Consider the following 13,739-nt stretch of genomic DNA (forward strand, 5'->3'; position numbering starts at 1 on the left):
GACGTCATTTATTTGATAAACCTACTTTAATATTCTGTCATCGTGCTTTCATCATTATGCTGTCAGTTGTCGTTCCATTTTTGTTCATAAGAATCACATCAGGTGCTAGATATTATAGAAGCTTACCAGTATTAAGGTAAACAATATTTATATGCTAATTTAGGATCTCTATGGTTTATTTAACTATAAAACTTAGAAATATTTGATTTATTTTTTAAATTTAAATATATTTTACGATTTGTTAAACTTTAGTTTGTGGTAGTGTAATAATACTAGAGTACTGTGATAAAAGATTTTTAAAATTTTCAAAAAAAAATTCATTCTCTTTTATATACTGATTAATCTAATAAAAATGAAACTTTCAGTTACACTTATAAGAATCTGTGGAGATGTAAATCAGTTCATTTGAATCTAAAATTCTTTTATTATTACTATTATTAGCGTCACCATTATCACATTAAACAACTTCACCTTCGTGGTTGCAGTTCAAAAGCATCTTTTATATTCTTAGAATAATGGCGTTTTTTACTTTTTCATATAATTTTTTTCCTTTTTTTTAACAGATCGATCTTACACTTTATATATATATATAAACCTTTTTTTTTGTTATTGGTCATTCACCTACAACTAAAAATTCCTTTTCTTTATTAAATTGTATTTCTTTTATCGACACAAATCAACGCTGACGTTGTGGGATAACAAAATTTAAGTGCAAAATAAAACTATATTAGTATAAAATAAATTATACTCTAGTAAGTAGAGATTCTTGAAAACATTAGGATATTGTAATGTACTATTATAGAATGTTTTGTATCGCGGAATGAACAAACGGCGATGAAACAAGTTGCAGTAAGAGCTGCTCTCATGGAATGGGTCCTAAAAAATTTGTAAACGCAATGGGTTCGACAGCTGTGCGCTGACAATACACGAATGGATTAGCAATCGCGAATGAAAATGGAGTCGGTTTTTTACGACCAATACGCGGCTTTCTAAACTTTGGAAACATTTTCAGAAATCATCCACAGAAAAATATGCAATGTTGCAGCAAGCGTACGAAGAAGATGTTTTTCTACAATAAACGAAATTAGGTCGTTTAATCAGTTGTAGGAAGGTCATGTTTCGATCAAAAAGCAAGGCGGTCTGGTAGCTCCAGCTGCACATTCGACAAGATTGTGATTTAAATAACTATCGCTATTGTTTGGGAAAACCACCCGATAACTGCAGATGGATTACCGAAACATAATGGTGCGTTTAATATTCTGTAAGATCACTTGTACGTAAGACAATCTGTTGATGATGGGTATCTAAATTATTAGCACTTGAGCAGAAGCTGATGTAAGTAGGAGTGTATCGGAAGTTTCAGTGTCTGGTAACGAAACATGGTGAGAGTTAGTTCATTATTAACAGTAGAAAATATTCTATCTCCGACACCAAAAAAAGGCCAAAGTCGTTCGGTAGGAAGGAAAATGACAATTCCTTCTTCGACTATCGCGGAATGTGTATCCATCTGGTTGGCGCATACACAGTTAAAATTCACGCCCTCACATTGCCAACTTTGTCACTCGATATTTGTTCTGGCGAAGTAAAGAATGTGTGTCGCAGCCTCAATATTGCCAAGGCTTTTCTCACTGTGATCTCTTTATGTTCCCTTTTCTGAAATCAAAGATGTGGAAGAAGGTCATCATTTTGATTCTTCAACCATCGTTCTGAAAAAGACGGTGTGAAATAAATTTACCAGTTATACCAGTTTTACATTACTTAAAAGTTTTAGTAAAAATTTATAGCTGAAACATAACAAAATACAAATACATTGGTTTAGTGTTTCTGTTATTGATTATTAAAATATTGCTCTTTTAAATCACATAACTTATTCAAGAATGACAGAGTACAATAAAAAATAATAATTTTTACAGTTTAGTTTTCAATGCTAACATATCATCACTCATTACATGACCAACTCCTACTGATTACTAATATAATTAATTTTCATTCATAAATTCTGTGTTTAATGAATACGTTTTTTTCTTCAAATTTTAGTGAAGAAAAAAATCTGCTTAAATAGAAGATTTTTTCTGTCTGTCATATTCAACAGATTAAAAAGTAAAATTAATACAAAAGTAAAGTGTAAATTAGAACTAAGTAAATAATTTTCTCTATATATGCTTGTAAGAAAAAACATATGTTCGTTTGTCTTTTATGCAGAACTCGACTTTTAGTTATGCTACTTCCACTAAACGTTTTATTCCGATCTTGATGAAATTCTACAAACTAACAGTTTAAACAAGAAGAAAAATTATCTACATTTCATTTTAAAAAACTACCCCGACTCCTCTTTTCACTCAGTGAAATAAATAACCTCAATAAATAGCCTTGCGATTAAGTTAAAAATAGTAGGAAAACCTCAATAAATAGCCTTGCGATTAAGTTAAAAATAGTAGGAAAATAAAATAGTATTAAAATCATTTTTTTTATTTTCTTGCTTTTTTTGCAGAGAAAAAAATAGGCTACAAAAGCTCATGCGTTAAATTTTCCGAAAAATGAAGAAAATATGCAATTTTGAAAAATTTATCAGCTTGTGAAACGTGTAATTTTTTTATCTCGCAAGTACTACTGTAACAATATCGATGAATCTGTTTTTTATTTTATATAAAAAAAACCTCTTTTTTAACGGTTTTTATTTTAAACTCTCCCAAGACGACCAGCCCACGCTAAAAAGCTTAACACCGACTCAGGGTTTCATGGCAGCGCAGTCTGCCCTCCCTAGCTCGTCCGAACTCGGACATCCCATCGGGGTTTCTCGTGCCTCTTCGAAAACATACTAATCACATCTTCCGGTGATCAGAATTTCTCTGCAGGAGAGCACCATGCCTCTTTCGCCGTCAGCGGTAGAGCACCGCACACAATATCCCCCCACTCCATGTCCATCGGTATATCCGGCAGCATAATCCAACAACAACATGAGCAAAGACACATAATACAATCATAAATTCCTAACCTAGCGAAGTACATTAACAACTACAAAAACAAAACACATTTCGACGCCTCTTTTGACATCAAGGGCCGAGTGCACGTCAAGGGGGCTCCTCCTGCTCTTCGAGTCAAGCCACTCTCTGTACCTCCCTTCATCCATTCTCACTCTGGAGCATGTGTCTGACGACGTTATCTGGTGTTCAGACCACCGGAATCTGACGTCTCTCATTCTCCCACCTGACACAGTCGAACCAGGTGTGTTCGGCTGTGTCAGCTGACAGTCGAACCAGGTGTGTTCGGCTGTGTCAGCTGTCGCAAAGTACCTGCAACCCGCCGTTATCCTCCTCTTGAAGCGATGCAGATGGCTATCAAAGTTCCCATGGCCCGAAAGTAGGTGAGGCAGTATCCACCTTCACCATGCTTACGTATCACCCAAACACTCACGTCCGGAATCAGACGCATAGTCCACCGTCCTACCTGGCTCGCCTCCCACCGTTGCTGCCAGATGGCCATGATCTGCGCCCTTGCATTCTCTTTGTTTACGCCTTCAAACCGCAAGCATCGTTCCTCAACCAATAGGTCTATTGGCGGCGTTCCCGCAATGAGGCAGGTCGCGTCATAGGAGACCGTCCTGTAGGAACAAGAAGCAGCCTCCTATGAGTGGCCTCCAGCTTCCTCCTGTACTTCTGAACCGTCACTGCCCTTTTCCATGCAGGGGCCGCATACAATAGGACTGATGTCACGGTTGCAGCTATGACTCGTCGAAGTTTCTCTCGTGGCTCTACTGTGTTCGCCATCAGCCTCGAGATAGCCCTCAGCTGTTGTTCTGCCTTCTTTATTGCTTCCTCTACATGAGGTCCGAATGAACGGCGCTTGTCCATCCAGACCCCGAGGTATTTGGCCCTCGAGACTTGGCTTATCTCTGCACCATCGATAGTGAAGCGCATCTCCCTTAGCTGGCGTCGACCTGCAAGCACCAGCGCCTCTGACTTTTCTGGTGCTATTTGCAGACCGTGAGTCACTATCCAATGGTGCACCATTCCCAAGGCAATGTTTCCATCCTTTGATGAGAGGCAAGGCCTCTCATCCTTTGATCAGTAAGGCCAGGTCGTCGGCGAATCCGAAGACTTCAATCCCCTCCGGATAAGCCTGGCAAAGAACTTCATCATATGTGAGGGCTCAGCACCGAGCCCTGCGGGACCCCCGCTCGCATCTGAAACACCCGTGAACGTGCACACTTCCCTGTCACTTAAGTAGTTACTAATGATCGCTTGAAGTTGTCCGGAGACTCACTCTCAACGCCTGCCCGATGACCTCCCATGGCAGGCTGTTGAAGGCGTTCCGGACATACAACAGTATCAAGGCCGGAATCGCTCTTGTCCGCCGATTACCATTTGCTGCTGCGTCGACAGAGTACATTACCTCACGAATTGCGTGGACCGCTGACATGCCCTTCCGGAGAGTCCCCCCTTGCTCCTCTACCGTTCATACTTGCCAGTGTACTGAGTAAGCACACTGGACGGCTGGCTGGTCTGGATTCCTCCCCGGCTTGGGTAGAAGTACCAAGCGTGCCTTCTTCCAGCATGATGGGAAAGCACCCCGCGTGAAGGCCTGGTTAAAACAGTCCAGCACCGTTTGTCTTTTATGCAGAACTAGACTTTTAGTTATGCTACTTCCACTAAACGTTGAGCGCTGCCGCTGCCCTCTCCAGCTCCTGAAGCGAGATTCGCCTTGGCTCTCCTAGACGACGCCTTGGCGTCGTCTGCCACTCGACGGCCGGTAGTCTGGGGAAGAGTGATTCCACTATTCCGTTGATTTGCTCTCCTGGGATGACTGGCAGTCTCCTTCCCAGCTTTTTGGTGACAAGCTTATACGCTTGTCCCCAAGGATCTTCTTGCAGCTGGTCAAGGAGACGCTTCCACGACTCACTCTTCGCTCTCCAAATCTCTCGCCTCAGCTTTTTCCTAGACTCTCGGAGCTGTTGAGTCAGCTCTTCTACGTCATTTCTATCCAGCGCCCTACTCCTCTGTAGACGGCGACGTGCCCGTTGCACGTCCGCCCTTAGTTCCCTGCAGCGGTCCACCAATAAACCTTCTTCTTGGGGCGTCTTGTTCAAGGTGGCAGCAGGCCTCCTGGTCCAGCTCCTCAGGTTCCCACCTGCGATCCTCATTGAATACTTTCGTGAGCCTCCCCCGAGATGTTGTCAACGTCGCACAACGTCGCTTGACTTCTGGCTGGAAGTGGGCCACTCAACTCAATCCCACAATCCCCTGTGGTCGCTCCCTAAGTCATTTGCCAGCACTACTTACTCCTGTACAAGTGGAAGCCACCGTGAAGCGTATGCGTGGTCAAGGACCGACCCTCGTTCTCCTCTCCAGAAGGTGGGGGTGTCATCATTGAGGCTGACCTCAATGATTGAATGAGGAGGTGAGCTCTGCAAGAGCCTCCCCTTGCTTATCCGTGACACCTCCACCCACCCGTGACACCTCCACCCACCCCAGCGTGCTTGGCGCCGATCAGCAGGGCAGGTAGGTCCATTCACCGAACATCCTCTCCCAACGCATCCAGAAACGCCGTGAAGTCATCCCACGACGAGTTGGGGGAGATGTAACAACAATACACGAGGATCTCCCCCACCTTAGTGCGAACGAATCCTGCTTCCGTCCGCTGGTCAGATAGCGCATTTCTGCCCGACAAGTCCTCTCTGGGGTCTTCCCTGACCACCCCTCCATTTGGCTCTGATGTCAATATTATATCTGCCTCCTTATTGACAGCTGCCTGGGCACTCTTATTAGCATTAATATAGATGAGCTTCATTGCGTAGTTTTCTTAGTTCTACAAGCCACATCTTCGATGTGTACCACACTTGATACACTTGGCTTGTTCCTTGCAGTCGCGACGGAAGTGGCCCCCTCCGCAATTGTAGCACATCTTCGAGCGGTCTGGCCCTTTGTATGCCGCCGCTAGGTGCCCTCTTTCCCAACATCGAAAACATTTAGGGCCTTCCTCCCACAGGAGCACCCTACACGACTGCCAGCCCACTCTCATTCGTCCTCCCGCCACCAGCTGATCCGCAGCGTGCTTAGGAAGCACCACCGTCGCATTTTGTGCATGTCCATACGCCGGGCGTACAGACGTCACCTTTATCTCTGACGTTTTAGTCGCTGGAAGAGCTTACCTCACTGTCCAGGCTCTCGATGTGTATTGCCACACATTTTTTAACGGTTACATTGTGTTAACGGTTGGTCGCACAACCGCATGCAAATCTGCGGATAGGACAAGTTTTTTTTAATAAACGAAATACACGAAAACTATTCATCTTAAATGAATAGTTAAAGCGATTGGGTTTATGATTTAATGAAAAATTAAAATTAAAAAAATATATTCATGCTATTTTTCAAAACAACTGAAATATTTAAATATGAATTTACGGAAAAAATTAAATTAATAATGAATATTAATATAATCGCAGATTTAAACCATATCAAATACCTTCCACTCTTTTCTTATTAATTTTTATTTTACTTAAAATCATTAGTTTTCCCTAATAAAAAACCCTTTAAATTATTAAAATTAGTAAAATATCAGAATTAGATCTTTTGACCCAATTCCGTAGTAAAATGTCCTCTGAAGTTATATACCAAAACTTACATTTAATTTGGAAATAATATTATTCTTTCCTATGTGCGTGATGAATGTAATCAAATATATAAATTGCCTATTGTGAATAATGTAAATTCACGAAACTTGATTCTGTATGTTATATACAGAATAATTCCACAGAAAAATAAATAACTGAACGAAAAAGTGTTTATATACATTTTTAATAAGAATTTATAGTACTACGTAATATAAAATGACACAAAAATTTAATGTTTTTTTGAAACATTAATCAAACGCATAAATCTTTTTAAAGATAAAAATAAGCTATAAATTTTAAAACACTAAAACTATTCCGGGAATGTAAAGTATCTTTACATTCCCGGCGAATATAGAAATAGGGTATCGGTTTTTTTTAAAAATCTTTCAAGTTTGATAGGTCCAACTAGTTCATCTAGACCAACAAAATATATGTACAAGAGATTATCTCCAAAGTAAAGACCGCCGCCAAACCATTTAGCAACTGATTAACATCATTAAGTTTATGAGTTCCTTAATTCACTGGTTACCGGCAATGAAACATCGATTTCGTATTACACCGGAGAGAGAAATCGGCAGTCAACTGAATAGCGTCATCCTCAATCACCAACATCATCAACACCCATTTGGACATAAACTGATAGCCACAGTCTTTTGAGATCGTTTTGGCGTTCTCCTGTTTATTTCATACCACGCGGAACGACTATAATGCAGAAGCCTACTGCGAAACTCTACGTAAGTTTGACTCATCAAAAATTTCATGTCCCCCCTCGTTGGTTACTACAGTAACAATATAATCTGATTATGAAATCCGATAAAAATTAGACCATGTCCATTCGCGTATCTCAGATTACCGTTGTCAGTTAACCCCCTCGCTGGTTACTACGGTAACAATATATTCTGAATATAAATGCCAATAAAAATTATACCAATGACAAGACATTCCCTCTTCCATATTTCAGATTTCCGTTATCATTTAACCCCCTCGCTGGTTACTACGGTAACATTATAATCTGAATAGAAATGCCGATAAAAATTAAACCAATGAACAAGACTTGTCCTCATTCTTGTCTACGATTACAGTTATAATTTAACGTCCTCGCGGGTTACTACTGTAACAAATATATTCTGAATAGGAAAGCCGATAAAAATTAGAAAATCCATATCTACCGTTATCATTCAACGCTTTCGCCCGTAACAACTGTAACAATATAATTTGAATAGGAAAGCCGATTAAAATTTAACCAATGATGAAAACATTTCTATCTCAGATTATATTTTTATTTAATGCCCTCGCAGGTTAAAACGGTAACAATATAATAAATATACAAAGCCGATAAAAATTAAACCATTGGACATAATACCTCAGGTTACAGTAATCATTTAACGCACGCGCCGGTTACTACGGTAACAATATTATCTGAATATAAAAGCCGAAAACAATTAGACCAACTCCTTTTCAATATCTCAGATTAGACAAATAAAAAAGACTTGCTATCTCGGATTACAGTTATCTTTAACGCCTTCTGCCGTTACTACGGCACCAAAATAATCTGAATAGAATTGCCAAAAAATATTAGACCGATGAAAAAGATATTCACACTTCCGTATCTCAAATTACCGTTATCATTTAGCCCCCTTGCTGGTTACTACGGTAACAATCTGAATAGAAATGCCGATAAAAATTAAACCAAAGGCCTCGCCAGTTATTACGGTAACATTATATTCAGAATAGAAAGCCGATAACAATTAGACCAATGAACAAGACCTCCTCTTCCATATCTCAGATTACTGTAAGGGCGTCGGTAACGCCCTTACAGTTACTACGGTAACAATATAATCTGAATGTAAAATCAAGTAAAAATTAGACTAATAAAAATATGTATTTAAAGGTTTCTTGATAAATCTCTGGATATTGGCTGAAATTATTATTTACTAAATTACAATTCAATCTGAATTGAACAGTAATAAATATGTTTATAAAAATAATTCTACCATATGTTTTTATGCTAAAATTAAAAACAAAAAAGGTATTAGTTTTCATACTTCAAGAGTCGATATCTAACTTTTATAATTACAAAACTAAAATGGAATTTCCCTTTACAAAAAGATAACGAGCACACCTTAAATCAAACATTTTAAAATCTTCATGTTAAATTTTTAATTCTTATCCTTAATTATGATCTTTTTATCTATAAAAAAAAATAATTTTATAAAATAATTTTCTTCTAACCTAGAATTTTTTTATTTTTTGTAAATTATTTTATTTTAACTTTTTGTGTCATCACAAAATTGTGATCGTTACTCTTCCAACGTACTTTTATACTGAATGTACTGAAAGCAATAACTTGATTTGGGGAGGGATGATTTGCTTTAAAATGCTTGTATAATTACAGTTTATAATAAGTTTATTTAAAAGCGTTATCTCTATAAATGTAGAATACAATCAAAACTGTTGTTTGTCTTTTTCTTATAAACAGTAATAAACGTTACATTCTAATGTGTTACATCCGTTGCTTTAGGGTACATTTACATAATAAGGAGAATATACTGTTATGATGATTATCTAATGATACAAAAGTTAAAAAAATAAAATATAGAAGTAAACGAGTACAATAGAAGTAAGGAGAAAAGATTTAATTTAATATTGTATGGAGGAATATTGTGTAATGAACACTTCAATGACCACAAAGTATGATTATAATATTCCTTAAATAAGTTGCATATTCTATCGTAATTCTACTTCAGCACACGTTTTACATATAAACTCGTAACCGTTTAATTTAAATATAATCAATTTCTATTATTAGCATAACTGTAATAACATCTGGCAAATTTGCTTACAACAAAATATTATTATTTATATTAAGTACGTTTTACTTACCATATAAACTCCATATGCTAATAAAATTGATGATACAACACCAAACAAGGCACACACCAAGACCGCTAAGGCGAAAATCATTGAAGCTGCAATTACAAAAAAATCAGTTTGTAAAATATAATCATAAAAAAAAATTTATGCATTATTATATTTATAGAAAATCGTTTCTGTAGGAACAAACATGCAGCATATATTATTACAATATCAAATTTTTTTTTAAATAAACATTTAGTTCTACCTAATTTTTTTTTTTTTTTTTTAATTTCGAAACGGATTACTAGGGACCACGCCAATAAAATTTTCTTTTTTTCTTCTTTTTCAAATTTCCTTCATTTTCCCTAAGATTAACCGGTTTTTTCTTCTTCCATTTTCTTATGGTTTCATCCACAAGTACCTATGCATTATAAATTATTTATCTAAATCTCATTCTATTCAAACACTTCCCCTTTTATTTTTAAATTTTGAAGTTCCTCTTTCAATCATCTGCTTGGCTTTTTAGTTTCTAAAAGTTTTCGAAAATTTCATTATTTAATCTTTTTAGATCCATTCGGATTATGTATCCGAGGATTTTTAATGTATTTTTTCTAGTTGAGGTTTCAAATCTTCTCAGGTTTTTATAAAATACATTGTTTTATTTTAGTCTATGCCCTTCTCCTTTGAATTTTCCTTTTGATTTTGAGGAAATTTTTTAGGCCAATCCCATTTGTCATTTCAATTCTGCATGAGATCAGTACTCATCAAACTACAGTAATGAATGCCTCAATTTCACGTTTATAGAAGAATTTTTTTTTTATAAATTTCTTCGGTTAGGAAATATAGCTTTTTTAATTTGGATCTCCAAATTTTATTAAAAGTTGGTTTATCTTTCCTTTTTTACTGACTAGGGTTTATTTAAATTTTACCAAAGTTTATTCGTTTTACTTTTATTTCCATAACCAAACTGAATTTGAAATTATTAACTATCATGAAAAATAATTAAAAATTATAATGAGTCCTCAGTATCTTTAAATATTTATTTTTTCTATTTATTTTAAGATTATACTCGTACTTTTTTTAAATTTTAGTTACGCATATTTTTCTTTTGGTAATTATATAAAAATTGTAACAAAAAAACTGAGATTTTACCAAATAATTATTAGAAAAACTGTGCTGTATGTAGCAGAAATAAAAACTCATCTTTTTTGAGAATAAAATCCTACTAAAGGTCTTTGGCATCATAAACAAAGATGGAGACAGGAAGATCAGGAAAAATAGGAAAATAACAGACTTGTACAGGGAGCCTGGATAGCGGCTCAAATGAAGATGAGAATCAGATTTATGTGTTTTATAAGGAGAAAAGTGTTCCTTTTAAAAGAAGTAGCACTGGTAAAACCGGAAGGAAGGAGGCCATCCGGCAGGCCAAAAGAGGGATGATGAGACCAAGTTAAAATAAATAAAGGGAATGTTTTTTTCTACTGCTTTTACTTTCAATTTTTAATATTTCATATATAAGCTCACAATTATTTCAGTAACTCTTGGATGATATTTCGGTTTTCAGTTGTCAAAACCACGTACATTCCTGTAAATACTGAACGGAAAAAATTACAAGTATTGCAGAAGAACTTTTATATTCAGTGCAATATTATAAGTACGGAAACGGATTCATGTTTTAAAAGTGAGGGTTACTAGCAGACAGAAACAAATGCATATCAATATATTTAAAAAACCTAATGTGGACATCACATGACTTCCTTGTACGCCTATTAAATTACATATACACATTTTTTTTGCTGCACAATTATTAACCTCTGTAAACATTTTTGAAATAAAAAGAAAAGCACATAAAATTTTATTTCACTAATAATATCAATTTTTTTCAATCAGACTAATAATTATTAATAAATCAATATATTTAAATTTTAAAAAAAGAAGGAAATGAAGTCGAATTCGAACCGATGTGTCCTTGTAAAATTTACCCCTTGTAAAATCCAAATATTTCATTAATTAAAATTTTATTTAGCTATAACTCTGGAACCAATGAAAATAAGTACCACTTGTAATATATCGTTGAAAAGCTCTGAGTGAGAGCTTATTTTTGTGATTTTGTGGCTTTTTAGATACTTTTGGTCTAGTCGACTGCAATCAAAAGGGGAGGTGCACAACTAGATATTACAACAGTCCTAAATCCAAAATTTCAACATACTACGCCTAATCGTTTTTGAGTTATGCGAGATACATATGTAAGTATGAACGACGTCGCACGGAAACTAGTCAAAATGATTTCAGGGATGGTCAAAATGGATATTTCTGTTGAATTCTGAAAACCGAAATTTTTCGCGATTACAATACTTCTTTTACTTCGTACAACGAAATCAAAGTAATTACTTTTATGGTGTATTTAATTTTTCCTGCCATTTTGAATCATTTTTTTTTTAAATAGGAATACATGACAATACATGTGATACGTGATTTTAATGTAAACTTTTACGAGAAAAATTGCGAAAACCATTTCTCGACAAAGGATTTCGTTTTTTGAGCTATAAGATATCAGATTTACAAAAACGGAATTGCGTCAGTAATAAAATTTCGTATATAGTTACCTTTTATTTCGTATTACCTTCACAATTTCATCCAATAACAAATTTTAAACAGTGATTATTGGAATTAATGGCCCAAACACTAATAACAACAGACTTCTCAATAATAATAATAATAATAACAATAAGCAATAACTAATAATTTTTAATATTACTACAAATTAAACGGCTAGGTCAACTGATATTATTTAATTTAATTGTAAAATTTAATTAAATATTTTCGGTCCTAAATCACCTAACACAATAAATCTTGAAAGCATATCGCTTTGCAAGAAGTGCTCAAATGTTTTGCCTCTAAGCTTTAGCAATGCATTAACTTTAAGAAATATCAGTTTATAACTTGTGGCATATTAGTAGTATACCTGTAGATTCGTCAATTTGTATTATACATTATGTTTTTAGTAACCCCAAAAATAATCTAGAGGATAGATCCTGGAGTCCTGGAAGGCCATTCTAAGGTTTCTCTACGACCTATTCGACAGTCTAGAAAAATGTTTCATTAAAATTTGCCATTTAGTCTGTAGTAATGTTTTAATTATTAGTTATTGTGTATTATTAGTGTTATTTATTATTGCGAAGTCTGTTACTGTTATTGTTTGGGAATTAATCTCAATAATAACTTTTAAATATTTGTTATCAGATGTAAAGAAAGTTACTAGGGGGCGTTTTACCTCGTTTTATGATTTTTCCGTTTTTGCAACTTTGATTGCTTATAACTCAAAAACAAAAGTATTTATCGCCATCGTTTTTCTCATAAAATATTAAATTAAAATCATTTATCAAATATCCACCTTTTATTTAAAAAAAAATCTGATGTAGATATCACATGACTTCCTTGCACGCCTATTAAATTACGTATACACATTTTTTTTAAATGAAAAGTATATCAAATTTTATTTCATTTATAACTTCTGGTATTTTTTCATATTTTTTATTTTTTATTGTTTTTATTGAATTATTATTTATCGTAAAACATCTTCAAATTATCAATTTTATAATTCAAATTATGTGTAATCAAATTAAAATTTCTGTATGCGTTAAAGAATTTGTTGAATATTTTATATAAGAAAAAACATCTTTCTTTTTTTAATTTGAACCTCTTCGTAAACAGAAGGTAATTCTAGATAGTTATGAATTTATCTACCTGTAAAAAACAAATTATTTCTCACAAATTTATTTTGGGATCTTCAACTATTTCAATATTGATGTTACTCGTCGTTCCCCAGAGCTGAATCCCATACGTCGAAATAGATTTAAAGATAACTCTGTAGATCAACATTTTATTAGATTAACGATGACTGTGAATACCAGTTTAGTTCTGTATACTTGGTGTTAAGCTATATCTTCGTTTCTTACCATGTTGCCCTTCCACATCAGGCGACGATCTAAGTGTAGGCCAAGGTACCGTACCCGATCCTACAAGGGATGTAGACGCCATTCATGTGGACTCGTGAACAATCACTCCTCATCGTAAATGTCACATGGCTCGATTTTTTCTGATTTACCCTCAATTTCCACTTAGCAACGCGCCTATATCGTCTAACTCTGATCGTAGTTTTGGAAGGTCTTGATTCGGATCTTCATCATCAGCTAGAACTGCCGTGTCGTCTGCAAACGACGTGACAGTGACGTAATCCGGAGCAGAAAGATCTGTCGTGAAAATCGAATAC

The 13,739-nt window shown here is 35.4% G+C and overlaps 1 protein-coding gene across 1 annotated transcript in view; it reads right to left on the minus strand.

The window, feature by feature from the left end:
- Positions 1–13,739, minus strand: part of LOC142329497 (uncharacterized) — a 237,641-nt gene that overhangs the window by 152,518 nt on the left and 71,384 nt on the right. Inside the window, exon 3 of the mRNA XM_075374170.1 lies at positions 9,494–9,579. Coding sequence (XP_075230285.1) covers positions 9,494–9,579 — 86 coding nt within the window. The remainder of the gene's footprint in view (positions 1–9,493; positions 9,580–13,739) is intronic.

This window comes from Lycorma delicatula, chromosome 8 (genome assembly GCF_047948215.1).
Source record: "Lycorma delicatula isolate Av1 chromosome 8, ASM4794821v1, whole genome shotgun sequence".
In the NCBI taxonomy this organism is placed as follows: domain Eukaryota; kingdom Metazoa; phylum Arthropoda; class Insecta; order Hemiptera; family Fulgoridae; genus Lycorma; species Lycorma delicatula.